Source organism: Sceloporus undulatus, chromosome 5 (genome assembly GCF_019175285.1).
Source record: "Sceloporus undulatus isolate JIND9_A2432 ecotype Alabama chromosome 5, SceUnd_v1.1, whole genome shotgun sequence".
In the NCBI taxonomy this organism is placed as follows: Eukaryota; Metazoa; Chordata; class Lepidosauria; order Squamata; family Phrynosomatidae; genus Sceloporus; species Sceloporus undulatus.
Window position 1 is genome coordinate 130,299,588 of NC_056526.1, and position 21,008 is coordinate 130,320,595.

The 21,008-nt window shown below is 39.3% G+C and overlaps 1 protein-coding gene across 3 annotated transcripts in view; it reads right to left on the reverse strand.

Moving 5' to 3' along the window:
• The window catches only part of TENM3 (teneurin transmembrane protein 3), a 1,412,274-nt gene that overhangs the window by 112,771 nt on the left and 1,278,495 nt on the right, over positions 1 to 21,008 (reverse strand). For all 3 annotated transcript variants that reach the window (XM_042468494.1, XM_042468495.1, XM_042468496.1), the window contains 5 exons: positions 16,414 to 16,624; positions 15,863 to 15,964; positions 15,493 to 15,687; positions 5,832 to 6,032; positions 1,070 to 1,255 (listed from right to left, as the gene is read on the reverse strand). In XM_042468494.1, coding sequence (XP_042324428.1) covers positions 1,070 to 1,255; positions 5,832 to 6,032; positions 15,493 to 15,687; positions 15,863 to 15,964; positions 16,414 to 16,624 — 895 coding nt within the window. The remainder of the gene's footprint in view (positions 1 to 1,069; positions 1,256 to 5,831; positions 6,033 to 15,492; positions 15,688 to 15,862; positions 15,965 to 16,413; positions 16,625 to 21,008) is intronic.

The following is a 21,008-nucleotide window of genomic DNA, read 5'->3' on the forward strand; positions in this document are numbered from 1 at the left end:
CAAAGAGACCCGAAGCAGCTTTATTTTGGCAGTCTGTAACAGTCCAAGGAGACAAAAGTGAAGAATCTCTGATAGAATTCTTCCTTGATTTCTGCTTGTTGTGATATGTACAGTGCACCTGCGTTATACGAGGGCACGTTTTACGCAGATTCCAGCATATGCTGGAAGCTGTGACGGAAGTGAGGGAGGCGTGTGCCGGAAGGAAACAATAGTGCATGATCCCATGGCGAGTGCCCTGTGTGCTGCCGCCACACCTCCATAGGCAGGAGCCCCATTCATTTGAATGGGGCTTGAACATCCACATTTTTTCCTTTACGCGGGGGGGGGATCTGGAATGGATCCCCCGTGGAAAGGAAAGGCGGACTGTAATGACTGTTTATGATTTAGCTTGTCAGTGGACTAAGTTTATTTGGTCATAGACCAAATTCTGGAAGGAACACTGGACAGTGCTGTAGGAAAGATAAACATCTTTTTTGCTATTATTGTCGTTTAGAAGGTAATGTATAGGTTCTATCATTTGTCAATACTGAAATAGAAGCTGTATGGCAGTCTTTAGTCTAACACATTGCATTTGCTAACAAGTCTCAAAAAATGATTTCAGGCTGGTGAATTTCTTGGTACATACATTTCAGCTTTCATGTTCACATACAAAGTACCTTTGGTTTCCTTTTTGCTAATAAAGTTAAAATGAGATGTACTATTACCAGCTAAAAATAGAAAAGCCTGTAGAAATGAAGATATTTATCTACGAATTATGAACACTACAAAAATAGTATCTTCTTCTACTGGAGTCAGAGAAGGTATCTACAGAGAAAACTACTGAAAATACAAAAGGGAATTTTGTCCCTCCTATCTAGGGCAAGCTATCCATAAAGGATTGACAACCCATTACTGTATATAATCATTTCTTTTTTTAAAATATCAATTTCTTTGCACAAGCTGACAAGTAAAAATATTCTGTTTGAAGAAGCAAGCTTCAAAGTGCTACATTTCTAATTCCGACAAGGCCACTAGCTCTGACTTTTTCAGTTCAGTCTTGAAGAAGGATATTAAAGCACAGTTAACTTACCAATTGTGCAGTGCTCGCCATTCCAGCCTTGGTTGCATTCACACTTTCCATCTTTACATGTTCCATGTTCAGCACACCGAGGGTGACATGCTCTTTGGCTGCAGGATGGGCCAGTCCAGCCTTCTTCACAACGACATGTTCCTCCCATGCAGACACCATGGGTCCCACAGTCAACAGAACAGATTTCTGTATTAGAAATAAACAAGAAGGAGGTGAATACGGGTGGTACATTAATCAGCCCAGTTCCAAATTCAAGCTCTATATAGAGAAAAAGGAACATTCTCAACATTAAATTAATTGTATATTTTTATGTCCAGAAAACTTAGTGATATCCACCTGTCTACAGATTTTCTTCAGTTAGCTCTGGCTAATCTCAAATTACATTTTCATGATCATACAGTACTTCTCTTCTTGATAAAACTGTTACTATGCATGCTTATAAACATGAGAATCAGCAGAATATTCCAAAAGAACTATAGGGGAAATGGCAGGAACAGATGTTATTCAACACCGTAGTGTAAAAGACTACATTTTCCTTTCAATATTTTACTTACTGGATGCCTCCCATCAAAATAATCAGATTAAATAGACCTTTTATCTGTTTCAGTTCTATGATTTCCAGCACGCTTTATATAGAAAATATCAATGATATATTTTATGTATCTACTTCTCTACATAAGTCTCACTATCATTCAAAGAAAGGGTACTGAGGAACACTCAAAAGCTTTTGCTCCACTTTTCCACTTATCACAGTATAATGAACCTGCAATCTCAAGACCACCTCTATGCTTGGAGAGCACACTAATCTTTTCCTTTCAGTGAAAGGGTATTAGAAATCTACTGGTCCTTAGGATCTTGTGAATTAATATTACTAATTTCACTTAGGAGGGCTTTATCATATTGGGATCTTCTCCTGCTAAAATTACATTCTTTTCAAAAATGCTATGCAGTAGCAATAGCAAGTACATTTCTATACTGCTTATCAGTGAACTAGCACTCCCTAAGCAGTTTACAGTGTGTAAACCCATTGCCTTAAGAAGCTGGGTACTCATTTTACCAACCTACAGAAGGATGGAAGGCTGCGTGACTATTGCCATGATGAAAAAAAGACTGTGGGAAGCTGAAATAGAGGTGTAATTTATTTGCCCTGTACAAGTGAGGGAAGCAGATAGACCATGCAGTGCCTACAGTTTATCACTTCTTTAATTCAGCTTTTCCATATGTGGAGGTTTCTATAGTCAAGTAAGATATATTTCCCAAGATGTATAATAGTAAAATGATGTTGCTTAGTACCATCTCTAATTAAACAAATGTTCTTGATGTTACCAGCCTTAATTTATACACAACAGTACACGGTTGATGTGCTGACAAATTGTTAAATACAAGGGATGGTTCTTTCTCCATTTTTTGCAGGTTTGTAGTAAAGCAGCAATGAGTAATCTGTTTTACATAATAAATATATTAGTCAACCAATCAAGTACAGTCTTTAGTTTCTTCTTAATCTTATTCTGAAAATACAGTGTAAGTGATAGACTAATGAAGGGTTTTCTAGGCTACACAACAGATTTCATTTTCAAAAGGAATACAAGGTATGAAATAATATTCCAGTCCATTTACACTCATCTCTCCTACTTAAAAAAACAAAGAGAGAATATAGTTTCTTGTAAAGCTAATATCAGGAGGAAAACATCATGTTAACATAGCCTAAGGGATACAGTTTAAGTCTCCGAGAAGAAAAGCTAGTACAGCCAAACACTGGTTTATAAGCATATTATACAACTTCCAGTATTCTTACAAAATAGAGGCGCAACCCTGAAAACACAGATCAAAAATTATTTGTAGCAGATGCTGAAAAGTTCAACAAAACAGGCTGAAAGGGATCCTTTTCCCACCGTGACACTGCTCTATTTTAAACTGCTCAGGAACATTAAAGATACAAAAGAATGATGACACCTTACGTGCCAGAATATGCATTTGCCAAGAGAGCTCTTTTCAAATAATGTTTTCTATTTTTAATTAGTTTTTCTTTTAGTATGGAGTCTCAGATGGATTGATTAACTTCAGAATTTCAGAACTGCAACCCTTGTACTGGGAGGCCCACCTTTTCCCTTCAATCTAATCAATTTTTCATTAGCATGAAAGTGTTTATCAGCTTTTCACACACTTGCTTTAAGCAAGGTGCACCAGTCTTTGTAATGAACTTATTAATTAGAGTTAATTTAACTGAAGTGGAATTGGAGGGCTAATTAATGGACAAACCACTGATGAAGATAGAACTAATTTTTAAACCATAAATCTTCTGATAGAACAAAAACAGTTCATTATGTTCCCTTTTAGAAGCTTCCTTTTTAAGATGTTCCTTTTAGAATGGCATTTTTATTTACTATACCAAAACGAGAGTATAATCAGAAACCTAATTTATTAATTTCCACCTTCCAGTGATTTTTGAAGCAGTTACCTCAGACTGCTTAGTAAAAAGAATGACCTGTTGAATCTGTTGCATGCCCATGGAGGTGCTTCACAAATTCTGAAGCTCTATTTGGGTATGCAAAAAGTAGATTAATATATGTGTATGGGTTTGATCTGTGCAACATAGCCCCAACAGTAATCTCATAGTCATTACATTGTTCAACTCCCTTGCTTCTTCACATTCAGCACAAAAGAAGTGAACATCTGAGGCATTTTTGCACGCTGCTATAGGTACAACTTTGGCGATAAAGGTTCTATTCCCTGCTCAAGCATAAAAATCCACTAGATGACTATGGGCAAGTCACACTCTCTCAGCTTCAGAGGATGGCAATGGCAACTCTACTCTGAAGAAACTTACCAAGAAAACCCTATGATAGCTTTTGTCCGGGAATGCTCCCAACACACACTCACACGGCTGATAAGAGCCTGCTGGGCAAAAGGTAAACATGTGAGCTGCCAAGAAGCAGTTCCTCAACAATGCCAAACGACATCCAATAGAATAAGCCACTAGCCAGTCCAAAGTTCAGGATTACAGAGAGCAATACTACCAGTCCAGTCCGAGGTCAATAGTGCCAGAGGGTTGGTCAAACTGTCCGGTCTGAGGTCAAGGATTCCAAGGCAGTCAAGGGTCTAGGAAGCTAGGAGTCAGATCAAGCAGCATTCACTAATGAGAACTAATAGTCTCTGGCAAGAGAGCTCATCGTCTGCCAGTGTCTTATATCTAGCTCCTTTATCACAGCTGCTGATTGCCTAATGAGCGTTTATCAGCAAGTCTCTTGGAACGTAGAAAGCATGCCCTTTCTGATCTCCTCTGGCTAAAGGTAGGAACCTCAATGCTCTGCTACTCTGTGTCTCCCAGGTCTGGCACTTCTACTGGGGCAAGGCTGGGCTGCTGAGCCCCAGGCTCCACTGGAGGAGATCCCACAAAGCTAGCGTCTGGCTGAGCCAAATCCACTGGGGCTGGGAGAGCAGAGCTGGGACCTGGCAGGGCAGAACTGGGGCCTGGCACAGCCTCAGGTTCCTTCTGCACCTGAGGAGCCGAGTCCTCCTCCTTGTGGCTAGCCATCTCAGCAGCTTTGTCTGACTCCTTTGCTTATTGGGAACCACTTTGTTTCCCCGAATTTTGTTCTGACTGTGGCCTCTTGTCCTTGCTACAGATACCTCATTAGGACTATCAGATGTAGTGGCATTCCCATGTTTTTGAGTGCCTTCCATAGTTTTTCATGATCTATATAATCAAATATTTTGCTGTAACACATGCTAATTCTTTTTTTGAATTCTTTGGTGCGCTCCATTAGCCATCGTATGTTTGCAATGTGGTCCCCAGTGCCCCTTCCTTTTCTGAATCCTGCTTGCACCTCTGGAATTTCTCTCTCCATGTATGGTTGGAGTCTGTGCTGCAGAATTCTGAGCATTAGTTTGCTTGCATGTGAGATTAGTGTTATTGTCCTACAGTTGCTGCAGTCTTTTATATTTCCTTTTTTGTGGATTGGTATGTATATTGAGCATTTCCAGTCTGTTGGCCACTGCTTTGTTTTCCATATTTGTGTACATATTTCAGTTAGCACTGAAGTTGCATTTGTCTGTAGGCATTGTAGCAGTTCGACTGGGATATCATCTGTTCCCAGTGATTTATTTTTTCCCATTTCCTTTATTGCAGATTCCATTTCACTTCTTAGAATTTGAGGTTCATCTTCATATGGCTCCTCATTCCAAATATCATTCATTCATCTCTTTTGTATAACTCTTCTATGTATTGCCTCCAGTGTCTTTTTATTTATTCTTGTTCCTGTATTATGTTCTTTTTTTCTCCATAGAGCATCCCTGTCCTCAGTAGAGATGCACTACCAAAATGTGAATGAGTACAATCCTGATTTGTACCTTGAAAGGACAATGCTTTAATGAGTATGCTAAAGTTTGCTTGATACAAAACCTTCAACAGTATGTGCTATAAGACAAACTTTTCTTTATCCACGTATCACATAATCAGGCATTCATGACTTGAAGTGGGCATTCTTCCTCATTTATCATGGGCTGGCAGTATTATGCAATGTCTGGACCCTCTGTCATTCACTAAATTGTGCTGTAGTGTCAACTGAAATGATGCATTTTTGTAAATTTTGTTTGAACTGGCTGTAGGCTTGGGCTATACTGGTTCTTATAAACTGTTCAATAGAACATGACATAATATTGTAAAGTTGCTCCATATTGACTTGGAGCTCTTTTAAGATAAAGCAAGAAGATTTGCTGAAGTTAAAATGAAAGTTTTTTTTTTAAAGAAAAAACCTCTTACCATTGGAACAGTCAGGTCCTGTCCAGTTAGGGTCACAAGTACATGTGCCACTTTCTTGAAGGTATGTGCCATGTCCAGAGCACTGGTCTGGACACATAGTCTTCAGTATTTCACAGTTGTTACCACCCCATCCTGGATTACAGTGACATTCTCCATGGATACACACACCATGATTTGAACAGGCTGGATCTAAACAATCAGCTGAAATAGGAAGATAGTTTTGCATCATCATTATCCATGAATAAGTCTATACAATATATTGCACATGAGTAGAGTATCATTATGAATCTATACTATAAGTTGGACCCAAATAGATCGGCACTAAGATCTGTCATAATGTCTTCATTAAGCCCTGAAATAAAAACAATTGATAAAAATAATAAACTTTCAGTCCTAGACCATTTGCTTTAACAGAATCAACAGCAACAACAGCAAATATCAAATCTGATCAACCGCGAAACACATCCATATACAAATCAGAAACACTAGAAAAAAGACTACCATATAAGTTTAAAAATTTATTCCCAAAAATGACTCCAAAATCCCAGGTCGACATATTTATGGGTCACTATGGTAATGTGATATGTAGGGTAGGGAAACAGTATTCTGGAAGGCAAAAGGGCTGGAAAAAATAGTCAAACTGTCATAGAGGGAACAAGGCAAACAGTGCAAGGACCCAACAGTTGGAGGCAAAAATGTTTGCACAGGCAGCAAGTAAAGGGAACACATGGTCTTGAATGTCTCTACACTAATGCACAGAGCATGGGAAATAAGCAAGATGAACTCAAAATCCTAGTGCAACAAAGCAAATATGATATAATTGGCCTCACTGAAACCTGGTGGGATGAATCTCATAACTGGAATGTAGAAATAGAAGGATATAACATTTTTAAGAGAAGCAGGCGAAACAGGAAAGGAGGAGGAATAGCCCTAAATGTCATGGACATTTACACCAGTGAAGAGATCCAGGACATCAATCCTGGAAGCCAGGTGGAGAGCATCTGGATAAAAATTAAAGGGCAGGGAAACAACAAGGATGTTATTGTGGGAGTCTACTACAGATCTCCAAGTCAGACGGAGGAATTGGATGATGCCTTTCTAGACCAGATGACCACACACTCTGAAAGGAGAGATGTAGTAGTGATGGGTGACTTCAACTACCCTGATATTTGTTGGAAGTCAAACTCAGCCAAATCCTCAAGGTCTAGTAAATTCCTCACTTGCCTTGAAGACAATTTCATTGTCCAAAAGGTGGATGAGGCAACAAGGGGGTCAGCTATTTTAGATCTGATCCTAACCAACAAGGATGACTTGGTTAATGAAGTGCAAGTGGTGGGATCCTTAGGTGGAAGTGACTATGTTCACCTGGAGTTTGTTATACAGTGGAAAGGAGAAGCCAGGCATAGTCAGACACACATTCTAGACGTTAGGAAAGCTGATTTCAGTAAACTTAGAGAAATACTGGGGGTGATCCCATGGTCAGAAATACTAAAAGAGAAGGGAGTTCAAGATGGATGGGAGTTTCTCAAAAGGGAGATACTGAAGGCACAAATTAAAACAGTTCCAGTGAGAAAGAAAAACGGGAGGTGTCGCAAGAACCCAGGATGGATGACCAAGGAACTTTCAACTCAGCTAAATTTTAAACGGAACATGTATAAGAAATGGAAAAATGGGGAAATCACCAAAGAGGAATTCAAACAAATAGCTAGTATGTGTAGAGATAAGATCAGAAAAGCTAAAGCACAGAATGAACTAAGGCTTGTTAGAGAGGTTAAGAACAACAAAAAGGACTTTTATGGATATGTCCACAGCAAAAGGAAGAAGAAGGAAACGGTAGGGTCACTGCGTGGAGAAGATGGCAAAATGCTAACAGAAGACAGAGAAAAGGCAGAATTACTCAACACTTTTTTTGCCTCAGTCTTCTCAGAAAAGGCAAAGGGTGCTCAACCTGAGGATAATGGAGCAGAGGACAGAATAAGGGTATTCCAGCACAAAATAAGTAAAGAGATAGTACAGGAATACTTGTTTAACCTAAATGAATTTAAGTCTCCAGGACCAGATGAACTACATCCAAGGGTATTAAAAGAACTGGCAAATGTAATATCGGAGCCATTGGCAATAATCTTTGAAAACTCCTGGAGAACAGAAGTCCCAGCAGACTGGAGGAGGGCAAACGTTGTCCCTATGTTCAAAAAGGGGAAGAAAGAGGATCCAAACAATTATCGTCCAGTTAGTCTGACATCAATACCAGGAAAGATTCTGGAGCAGATCATTAAAAAGAGAGTCTGTGAACATCTAGAAAGCAATGCCATAATCACAAAAAGTCGACACGGGTTTCAGAGAAAGAAGTCATGCCAGACAAATCTTATCTCATTCTTTGATAAAGTTACCACCTTGTTAGATGAAGGGAATGCTGTGGATATAATATATCTTGATTTCAAACAAGCTTGTAAAATGTGGGCTAGACAAGGCAACTGTTACGTGGATTTGTAATTGGTTGACCGGACGAACCCAAAGGGTGCTCAACAATGGCACCTTTTATTCCTGGAGAGAAGTGACCAGTGGGGTCCCACAGGGCTCTGTCCTGGGCCCAGTACTGTTCAACATCTTTATCAATGACTTGGATGACAGAATTGGGGGCATACTTATCAAATTTGCAGATGACACCAAATTAGAAGGAATAGCTAATACTCCAGAGGACAGGATCAAAATTCAAAATGACCTGAATAGACTAGAAAGCTGGGCCACAGCTAACAAAATGAACTTCAACAGGGAGAAATGTAAAGTACTGCACTTAAGGCGAAAAAATGAAATGCAGATATAGGATGGGGACACCTGGCTTAAGGAAACAACATGTAAAAGGGATCTAGGAGTCCAAGTAGACCACAAGTTGAACATGAGTCAGCAGTGCGATGCGGCAGCTAACAAGGCCAATGTGATTTTAGGCTGCATCAATAGAAGTAGTATTACTTCAAGGGAAGTAATAGTGCCACTATATTCTGCTCTGGTCAGGCCCCACCTGGAATAATGTGTCCAGTTCTGGGCGCCACAATTCAAAAAGGACATTGAGAAACTGGAGCGTGTCCAAAGGAGGGTGACTAAAATGGTGAAGGGTCTGGAAACCATGCCCTATGAGGAACGACTTAGGGAGCTGGGTATGTTTAGCCTGGATAAAAGAAGGTTAAGAGGTGATATGATAGCCCTGTTTAAATATTTGAAGGGATGTCATATTGAGGAGGGAGCAAGCTTGTTTTCTGCTGCTCCAGGGACTAGGACCTGGAGCAATGGATACAAGCTGCAGGAAAAGAGATTCCACCTCAACATTAGGAGGAACTTCCTGACATTAAGGGCTGTTCGACAGTGGAACACACTTCCTCGGAGTGTAGTGGAGTCTCCCTCCTTGGAGGTCTTCAAACGGAGGCTGGATGGCCATCTGTCAGGGATGCTTTGATCTGGATTTCCTGCATGGCAGGGGTTTGGACTGGATGGCCCTTGCGGTCTCTTCCAGCTCTATGATTCTATAATTCTATGATAGCAGCTCTTTCAGATTTTCCCATGCAGTTCAGAGAGGAGTTTATTATATCAGTCAGTCACCCAGAAAGAGTTCTGGGTGACTGACTGATATTGCTGTTTAAGAGCCCCTCTCCCACCAGCGCATCTGGCTGAAACAAAGGCTGAAACTACGAAGCAAAAAAGCCTCACTGAGACTCTCTCTTGTCATACTCACACATACACACACTGAAGGAGCCTCTCATTTTTACCCTCGACCTATCCATGGGTCATGGCAAAATCCATATTTTTTTACCCCAAAACCTGACCTCGACTTATACATGAAGTCGACTTATAGTTGAGTATATATGGTAGTTGTGATTGTGCCAAGGACAGCAGAATAGGACACACTAACACAATAATGGTACAGTATTTTACTTCTCTTTAAAAAAGAAAGGAAAGTTCTTTAAATCATGAAGCAATACATAATAATTATTCATTAAAAAAGAATAATTAGATAAACCCAGATTATAACAGAAGCAGTTACTTCTAATGGCTTAGAACAAGAGGTCAAGTTTAAAATTCCTCATCCTAATCCCTTTCATTTCTCCAGTTCATGTGTACAAAGAGCCCAATATCTATAGATTTCATATCTAATTCTTACAGTTCCCCATTCACTATGATAGTTCTTTCTAGAAAAAAACAAAAAAAAAAAAATTTGAGGCAAAGTTACTACTTTGGCAGTTTGTCCTGCTCTCTCTGCTATAGATGTTTGTATCTAAACAGATAGAATCATAGCGCTGGAAGTGACAAGGGCCATCCAGTCCAACCCCTTGTCTTGCAGGAATATATAATCAAAGCACCCCTGACAGATGGCCACCCAGCCTCTGTTTAAAGACCTCCAAAGGAGACTGCACCACACTCCAAGGGAGTCTGTTTGACTGTCAAACAGCTCTTACTGTATGGACATTCCTCCTAATGTTGAGGTGGAATCTCTTTTCCTGTAGTTTAAATCTGGATCCTATTCTCTGGAGCAACCGAAAACAGGCTTGCTCCATCCTCAATATGACACCCCTTCAAATATTTAAACAAGGCAATCATACCACGTCTTTACCCTCTCTTCTTCAGGCTAAACATACCCAGCTCCATAAGTCTCTTCATAGGGCATGGTTTCCAGACCTTTCACCATTTTGGTCCCCCTCCTTTGGACATGCTGCAGCTTCTCAACATATTTATATTACTATGGTGAATAATGTACAGTAATATCAATGTATATGTATATCCCACACTTGAGAAATAAAGTGGCTAGATATTAAAATCATAGAGGTAAGCCTAAAGACAAATTAAAAAAGGAATGGTAACAAAAAGGACACTTGCTCCTCCCTTGTCTTTTTCTGCTGTGGATGGAAAACAAAGTTACAACATCTCTGAGTATGTTTTTAACATATCACCTTCAAAGGCCCTATACAGACTGGCAGAAAGCGCCGGCCTTTGGACGGAGTCAGGGCACAGCATCCTGATGACGTTTGCCCTAACTCCACCTCCATGGCACTATTTTGGTGCATGCCATCATGATGCACCTCCAGCGCTGTGTCTAAATGACACAGCGTCGAAGGGGCACCATAGAGCCACGGCACTGCAGTTCTGACATCCTCTGGTCGGTGCAAAAAGGAACAGCTTGTGCAGCTCCTTTTTGAGCTCCCCAGTCCAGATCAGGGCCGTGGCATGAGGTTGCCATGGCCCCAATCCAGCCAGGAAAGGGGCCCTTAGGGGCCATTTGTATAGCCCTTACATCTGCTTCAGATAAATATGTGTTAAATGTATAATCAATGGAGCTGACTCTGAGTGAAGAACAGAAAAAAACACGTTGTCAATGTAAGCAATAAATGTCACCTGGCATTTTGTTCATTAGTTATGAGAGAGTAAGGTGAACTTAACAATCTTGTAACTACAGTATTGAGATTCATATTTATGTATATTAATGACTTAAAATTTACATTTTTCAGTCAGGTAGTGCCCCAACCAAAGGGTTTCTGAGGCATGATGTATTGGGGCCCTGAGAAATGACATCAGCAGCACTTTTCTGGTAGCATGACATGTTGAAAGAAGCAGTTGTGCCAGAACTCTGTGTTCATGAAGCACTCCATGGCTGGGAGAGCACTGTAGACATCATCTCACAGTGGAATATCCTTGAATTGGGGTGCTGCCTAGTAGAAAAGTGGGGGTCATTGTTAGATATAGCTATGATGACACAGATTTGTGTCAGAGGCATGGGACAGACCGTCCAAAAAGGATGGTCTCCTGGCGCCCTGGTTTGCTACGCGAGGGAGCCATAGCAGACAAAACTGTGCAGCTCCCTTGAGCAGCAAAAAGAACCCGCAAAAAACGGGTTCTTTCTGTGGCGCGATTGTGACTGTGATTCCTGAAAGTAAGAGCTAATTGACAGTGGAATACATTGCCTCTGAGAGTGGTAGAATCACCTTCTTTTGAGGTTTTTTAAACAGAGGTTCAGGGTAGTAAAGCTATAAATAAAAGTTTGAAGTTCAAGTTCAAACAGAGATTGGATACCCATTTGTCAGGGGTACTTTGTGTATTCCTGTACATCAGGCGGTTAGACTTGATGGCCCTTGAAGTTTCTTCCAATTCTATGATCCGATTCCTTGACTAAGAAAAAATATGGTTGCCATAAGCTGAGAGATGACTTGAAGGTACACACACATGGATACAAGAAAAATTATGTTGTTATCCTATGCAGCTCCAAGTCAATGAATAAAAAGGAGATAAGAAACATTTCATTATTCTTGTGATGGTAATCATCTCAAGCAGGAAACTACAGTGCCCACTCTGACTTTAATAATAGTGATTTACAGAATTTCCTAATTATGATAAACAGTCATCTTTCAATATTGGTATGCCCTAATTTTAACCACAATTTGTTCCTGTCAAATATGTTGAAGGTAACAGTCACATCTGCACAGGCTGCCTGGATGTTTCATGATCCTTGAATATATTTTTAATGAGATTATTAAAGACAAAGCAATGATCAAAGGTGATTTGCTTTTGGGAACCCAATCTGTTCTTCAATGATCATGAAGAGGCTTTGAGCTCTGCAGGTGCAGCAACACTGCTGATAGTGTTCCTTCAAGTAACAACTCAGGGAATGTGTCAAAATGCTGTATTCTCCAAGTGTCAGGTGCAAAACCTCTATTTTCCCCTGAGGGGACCAAACTTTGGCCTCCTCACTTTATTTTATCAGTACCATTTGTATCCCACCTTTCTTCACAGGGGCTCAAGAAAATATACTTTCTTTCACTACACATTCTACTCATAGCTAAAGGAAAATTATTATTTTTTAAAGTTGTTATCCAAATTTTATGTTCCACTTCCCAATGTTCCAATTTCCCTCACTAATGACAGTCATTTTCTCTGACCATTATTAAAAATAACCCTGAATTTTAAAATCCATGGGTTACATAAAAGGTTTTGTTAACTGAGTAATATTTACTAAATTTCTAATTACGAAAATGATTATCTGGTCAAGCTATAAGCTTCAATAAGAGCCACCCTTTTTCAATGCTGACTGTTAGCTGAATGCATGCATCTGCACTGAAATTGCACTAAAATTGTCACAAGGGGGAAATTTAAATGCAAAGGTGAGCAAAATGTGGTGTGTTTGAAGCTCCTGCCTCCCTCCAGACTTCCATACTGACCCCTTTTTGTCAAAAGCAGGGTTAATTGCATATCCTGGAAGCCTTCAGGAGCAGTGCTCTGCCCTTTAACATTTTAAACAATTTGTTATTCAAAACCAGACTTCGAGTTTGTTTTGTTTTATCCCCATTTTGGTTTTGATGTCAACGTCTTTGGGTCTCTTTCTTTGACTCCAGATAGTAACAAGGGTAGAAAATTGCTTTGCAGGCCTATGGAAATTACCCAGCTCCCACTTTAAACAATTACAGATGACCCAACGTTTTTGTTGTTGTTCTAAAACTACATTTAAAACTATACAAATGTTAAATGAAGAATATTCCTTTTGAAAGTCAGCTTAATTGAAACTGTCTTATGAAACCTATAGTTTGAAAATTGCAGAGCCCAAGTAATCTTTAAAGTTAATTAAAAATACTCACATAATTTAAATATAATTTCTTCGTTCAACTTTCTGATCAGCTGTTTATTTCTTTCATGTTGGTTTCTTTTCTCATTTTTTAAAAAAAGTATTTTCAAGATCTTGAATTTCTATTGAGCTCTGGTGGTGGCAGGAGGCAACACCTCTAACTCTATTGTATCCTTCCCCTCACAAACATGGCCACAAGATGAGAGCTGTTTGCTGCTCTAGGAACTTTTCTATTACTTTATTTAAATCTAAACTAAAAGTATATAACTATCAAGAATGTTTTGTTCCAATGGATAATCTACAGGTTAACAACAATGGGGAAATCTATTGTGCTGTAGCCAGTAGGTATTCTTCATCAGTTCCAGACTAGGGAAGAATGACTTGGAGTGCCATCCGGAATCTATTCCTCTGGGTCCAAAACAGCTTCTAGTAGCCTGGCTTTTGTCTGTTCTTTTCTTTCAACTCCACTGTAAAAATACTGTATACATTTCACTGTTGAATTTATGCCAGTTCTTAAGATTACTGACACTTCCCTTATATATTCATATAACAGACTTCCATCAGTTTCAGGGCAAGATTCTTACGGTGACTACAAGAAACACATTAAATTTGTTTTCAAGTCTCCTGTTGATTTGTGGGAACCCGATAAATTTCATAGGGTTTTCTTAGGCAAGGCATACTCAGAGGTGGCTTTGCCAATTCCTTCTTCTGAGTCTACTAACCACTGGTGACTCTGCTTAGCTTCCATGATCATATACTAAGACAGGATACTTAATTAATTGGAAGGGGCATGCAGATGAGGATCATTTTTTGATTGCTGCAACACCCAATGCATGTGGTACAGATGGAAGTGACATGATGTCACTTCAATTTTTTGTTTTCCACCTCATGCCCCTCCTCCCCAAAGACCACCAGTTGAAAAGGTTTCTTCCTTGTTATTTCCAACCCTGTTAACTACAACCCTGTAAGGTAGGTTGAGAGATAATGGCTACCTCAAATTGAATTTCAAGTTGCAATGGGGTTTTAAACCACAACCTCCCAAATCCCAGGTCTGCTTCTTTAACCACTAAACCACAATGATTTTATGTCACCTTGGGACTAGCACAGGAATTTTCCCTCCCTGTTATTCCAAAGGGAAGGACAATTGCCTTTACAGAAGGCAATTACAGAAGTGTCCAAAAGCATCCAGAGTTAACTGAACTGAAGTAAACACAATTTGCTCAAAAAGATTTACTACCAAAACACCATTCATCTGGACCATCCTGCACAAGTTTCTTTGTGGCCTGTTCTACCGATCTGTTTCCTATGTTATGGCAGTTGTTTAATACTCCTACCCTGTTTAGCAAACAAATGAGTTACATACTCTTTTTCTTAATTCACTTTCATGTGCCTTAGATGACAGGATTTAATTTAGCAATTAGATTCAATAAAATGTTACACTTGTAGGGTCAACCTTCTGAAAATTTAATTTGAAAGACTTAATTGTACTACTTTGTACATTCAGATCAATAATTTGATTGAGAATGGAAACTAGTGCTTTTCTTCTTCATAAGAATGTCCAACAAAAGTGACTATTTTCCAGTAGAGAAGATCAGCTATCGTAAAGTACAAAACACAAAAATGACATATCATTTACCCTGAGTCAGCATTATCAAGAATGTAATTTATGAAGGAACTGCCAACAAATGCAATGCACGAACAATTTCTTCCATCATATGAAAACGTACTGAATCATTCATTAAACATTTCATTTTTTCTTCTTAACTTGTATCAGCTTGATGATATCAACAAGATCATACTCGTACGACAAGAGATTAAATTCTATTTACACATTCAATAGTTAGAATAACTAAAATCTAACGATTGAGAAATGTTTTCCAAATCTTACATTTAATATGCTTTAAAATTTCTGAATGCAAATGATATATGCCTATTAAAGTCATCTTTCAATTAAACTGAAAGTGTGGTCATGTCTGCAGTTATTTGGCATTATGCGTAGAGTATAATGCTGTCGCAAAGCATTTGTGACATTAAATCCTAAGTAAATGTTTACATATTTACCTTCTTCACAATTTTCGCCTTTGTATCCTGAGTTGCAGGCACAAGAGCCCATGATGCAAATCCCACGACCCCCACACTGAGGGTCAATGCACTGGGTGGTAGGCACATCACATTCTGTACCTTTCCAGCCACTGTAGCACAGACAGCGGCCTTTGGAGTACTGCCCGTTTCCACTGCACAATACTGGGCAGGCTGCTGTGAAATAAAACATGACAGAAGACTTAACGCAATTCTTTTCAATCAAGCTTAATAGCAGAAGAACATCTAGACAACAAGTTGTACTTCAGTTTCTTTTGATTGCTGGTCTAGTAAACTACTTCTGTTTCTGCTCCTTATTTGTATTGACTTCAGAAGAATTCAGTTTATATACCTCTTGAACAATCAGGGCCCAGAAATCCAGCAAAACAATGGCACGATCCTGATACACACTCTCCGTTTCCATGGCAATTGCGGGGGCACTCCACCACAGACTCTGAAAGAGACCGTAAGAAGAGAAAGTCTAGCATGCCGAATCATAGCATTTAACAAAAAGCCCCAGAGCGCTCTCCTTTAAGTCACTTCTAAATAGCAGAAAATTAAGATATTTCTAGAAGTGTGCCTTTCTAGTTTATTTACTGCTGTTGAGAAAGTAAACAGTGCTCAATTTATTTTAATTGTAGGGTTTGGAAAGTTACTTCAGTAATGTAGGACAAAAAAAAAGAGAGAGAGATTTTAATAGAACAATTAGAAGTTTTTACTTTCGCAGAAGAGCTTAACATGTCACAAACATCTTCAGTACCTTTCAAGTAAGCCATCTTTTGATCAACTGTGGATAATTATCTGTAAAAATACTTACCGGTAGCATACACAAGGAGAGGGAAAAAAACCTTTTGAAAAAGAAATCACAGCATTGTTCATGAACTGTAGGAATAGTATACTTACCTATGACAATAGTATTAAAAGACACTTGTTCTGGATTCTTCCCATCATTGTAAAAAGCAAGATGCCAGATCCCAGCATCCAAATACTGGATGAAACCTGCTTCATGAAGACTGATCGATCTTGCCTGTCTACCAGCTCGCTCCGATTCAAGGAGATTTCGCTGTTCCCTTGCAATCAATCGGCTCCCATCCAAAAGTTCCACAAAGTCGTACTGTGGGGGGAAATGGAACAATGATCTGTGCATCATCCATTTACAGTATGTAGTGTTGCCTTGTCTGAAAACTAAATGTTCATATAGTTGATTTAACACTTTAGATATTCCTAAATGAAAATCTGGATGCTTGATTTCCTTTTTCAGCTATTCTTTGAAGCACTATATACTCAGTCCTGTATCAACTGCTATAAAACTTCTGATAACAACTTGATCTGTACACTAGTAAGAAAAGACTTTCTCTGCTGCATTCTGTTAGACAGATGGGAAATTCTGTACAGTTTCCTGAACTAAAAACAACCAAGATCAGCTTTGGGACACATCTATTAGCATAAAAATAGCCACATGGTTATCACCCACTGAAAATGTCAATTAATAGCAAGGAAACAATCGCCCCACAGTTTGGTTCATTATTATATTTCCTTTTTAATAGCACAATAAAAATCTAGCTGATAATATAATACACTATACAGTGCGCCCTTTTTATACACGGGGGGTCCGTTCTGGACCCCCCCGTGTATGATTGAGCCCCACTGAAAGTAATGGGGCTCATGCATGGCATGGTGGAGCGACGGCGTGCATGTGCCCCAGGCGTGAGCCCATTAAATTTAATGGGATGCGCCGCTGCTTGCGCCCTGCACGCTCCTGCAGGCTCCCTTGCGGCTTTCAGCGTATGCTGAAAGCCGTGTATAGTGCGCCCACGTATGGCGTGGATGCAGTTCTCTATCAAATTTCATCTATCACTGATCAAACCGTAAATTTCTGTCCAATTTTCCTTTGGCTTTCTATATTTGTTAAAAGTAATTTTAACTTGAAACATAGGAAACTGATTTTTTTTTCTTATTACTGCTGCCAGATTAGAAGTAGCCAAATGTTGGAAGTCAGGTGACTGCTCCACTGACAACTGGAGGTCTAGAGTTTGGGATGAGGTTGATGGAGAAACTGTCTGCTACAATGAGGTTTTCCATTGGCCACAAAAGGACTGACAAATTTCAAGAAGACTGGATGATCTATATTGACTAAGTTAATCATCACTCCCACCGGATCCAACCTCCTGCTTCACAAATGGACTTTTGGATAGACACTCTACACCTTGATAAAACAGACTTTCTGGCTCTTACTGAGAACTACATTTTTACAATATTCTGCTGCAGAACAACTATTCATCAGATACATGCCCTTGGCTCTTGTAGTTAGTTGTTGTTGTTTTTGTGATTGTTCTACAGACTTTGTATGTTTTATTATAAAAAGTCAATAAAAATTTAATTAAAAGAAAGTATCTTGTGAAGCTTACATTTTCCATTGGTGGGACACCTGATCATGCTAGACCTCCATCATCTTCAAAACCAAACACTTTAGCCAGTCTTTCACATGAAGAAGTAATTCAATGACAGAAAGGAAACTCTGGAGATGGAGGACTGGGTGCTAGAGATATTTTTAAAAATCAGTATGTGCGGAAATCTTGTAAATAAGCTTCAATTCCATGGATAAGTGTTCCTTATTTACTTGATATACACACATAGCTTCCATACCCTTCATTTTTCTTTTAAGCTACCAAAGGCATTTGTTACCTCATAAAGCCTCTTTAAATAAATATATTGATTGGCTGGTTGCAATGGAACTGACATTTTAAGGAAGTGTCACACAGACTTGCAGACTACCATTGAATGTTTTTGAATGGACAGCCACTAGCAATTACTTCTGGTTGAATTATTTATGATACCTAAGAAAACAGAGCACAGTACAACCAAGATTATTCTGACAAAGGCAGAGAGTACAATACATAATCATCCTGTCACACTGGGGAATATAGTTACATAACAGGGAAAATATGCAAATGATAATTTCTAATGATACTATACCAAAAAGTATAGTAACAGCCATGTAAGCCTGCTTAGAAAAAAAATAATGTGATTTCTTTTTTTAAATGCATATTGTGGAATAAAAAAAAATCACAGAGGTTGTGTTAGACATGTACTGTTAGTAAAAAGTGATGATGATAACAATACCCCATGTATCATCATCATCACAACCACTTTTTAATAACAATATATGTTTGACACTACACTGTTCCTCACTACAAACTGCTTGTCAAAGGCATTTTAGCAATGTTTTCTCTATTTATATGTGAGATCTTCCCCATTGAATATCTACTGACATGGGGCTGTTTTTGTTATTAAATGAACCTAGAACTTTATAGTTGGAACACTTTGGAATAATCTATAAAATCTTACTTTTGAAATTAAGGAATATATTAAACTCCTAATAATGTAACTGAAAATAAAAGAACCCCCCCCCCTTTACTTCTAAAGAAAGAAAATAGGGGAGTAACTATATATAATTTGAATAAAAACACAATATGTGACTGTGTATGTGTGTATATACACACACACACAGAGAGAGAGAGAGAGAGAGAGAGAGAGAGAGAGAAAGTTTCTGAACTGCATATTCTGAACAGCTGTTCTATGGTATTTTACTAACGATACTGTATAACACATGGCTTAATACCTGGTGTGTTGGATTTTATCAAAGAAATTGAAGAAAAGGTTCTGTAACTATTGGGGACTAATAGAGCAACTGTGGAAGATAGGGCTAAGTGGACTTTCCATGTTCCATCAAAGGAGAAATAGAACTTATCCCTATAGCAGGTTTCCAAAAGGGGAAGGAAGAAAAGGAGATGTATGTACTATTTTAGACCATTTGCTCAAAAAGTTACATAAAAGTAATAGCGTTGCATATGACTTTTGGAGATCTTAAAGTAGTCTTTAATATGTTAGGTAGGAAATGTCTCTCAGCAAACACAGATACATTTAGGGGCATAGGTTTCTCTCCAGTTGTAAACCTGAATCTAGATTTAACTTCAGACTGCAGGTTTGAGATGAAGATTTTCCCTACCTGATAGCTCTTCTCAAATCAATCAATCAATTAATTAACTCTTATCTAAAGTATGACAGGAAGATTAATTCTAGTTTCTCCCTGATAGACTTGTTTACTATGCAGGAGATGTGGGTGTGCAGGAAAATTCCAGGTTGCAATCCTGCAAACTAAATATCATTGAATACAGTGGGATTGACTTCTGAATAAAAATGAATGAAGACTATGCTGCCACTAATATGAACTTCTAGCTGCAGTCTGATGTTCCATAGTTTACAGTTTACTATCCCCCTGAGCCACTGGTTCTTATTAAAATAGCAAGGGGTGTAGCCACACTGCAGAAATAATGCAGTCTGACACCACTTTAACGGCAATGAGTCTACCATCCTGGCTTCTCTGGGGAGGGAGTTCCAAAGTCTGGGTGCAACTACTGAGAAGGCCCTCTCTCTTGTTCCCACCAAAGTTGCCTGAGAAAGTGGTGTAATCAAGAAAAGAGCCTTTCTAGATTATTTTAAAACCCTAATGGGCCCATACAGGAAGATACAGTCCTTCAAACAACCTAGACTGAAGTGGCATAGACATAGAGCTGCATAGGTCAAAATGAGCACTTTGAATTGTGCCCTGAAATAGACAGGCAGTTAGTGCAGCTGTTGCAACAGGTGAGATGTATCCTCCCTGCATTGAGTCCCAATAAATAATCTGGCTGCAGCTCATTGGGCCAGCTGATGTTTCTAAGCTCTTTTCAAAGGCAATCCTAATATAGAGAACATTGCAGTAATCAAAACAGGATGCAACCAAGGCATGGATCATGGCCAGACTCAAATTCTCCAGGAATGGGTGCATTTGGCGCACTAGTTTTAACTCTGTAAAAGCACTCCTGGTCACCACTGGGATCTGGGCCTCCACGCCAAGTGCTGAATCTAGCAGTACTTCCGAACTGCAAACTTGTGTTTTCAGGGGGAGTGTAACCCCATCTAACATAGGCTGAATCCCGATTCCCAGATCTGTCTTTTAACTGACCAGGAGCATCTATGGCCCAAAACAGATGGGCCAAAAGAAATGGCTTCTGGTCACATGAGGGTGTGGCAGTCAGATGATGCACATTCCAAAGTGGCTGGAAGCTGTTCTGAGGCCTCCAAAGGTGGCCTGAAGCTTCCAGAAAAAGGAGCAGATTTAATCTGCTCCTGGCGGTTGCCCATTTGGGACTGCCGTGGCAGCTTGTTGAATAGGCTGTGAGGTCATCACGGTCCCTGGCCGACTTCTTCTTGCTGCTCGTCTGCTTTGGGACTATGTCTTGTCTAGATTAAATTTAAATTTGTTTGTCCTCATCCAGTCCTTTACAGTGGCCAGACACCAGTTTAGCAAAGGAACAGCTTAACTGGAATTAGGTGGAAAGAAGTAATACAGCTGGTTTCATGTACTGTAGGTGTTAAATAGCCTAGGGGATGGGACTGAACCCGAGGGACCTCATGGGCCAGGGAGACAAATAAGATTTTCCCATCACGACCCT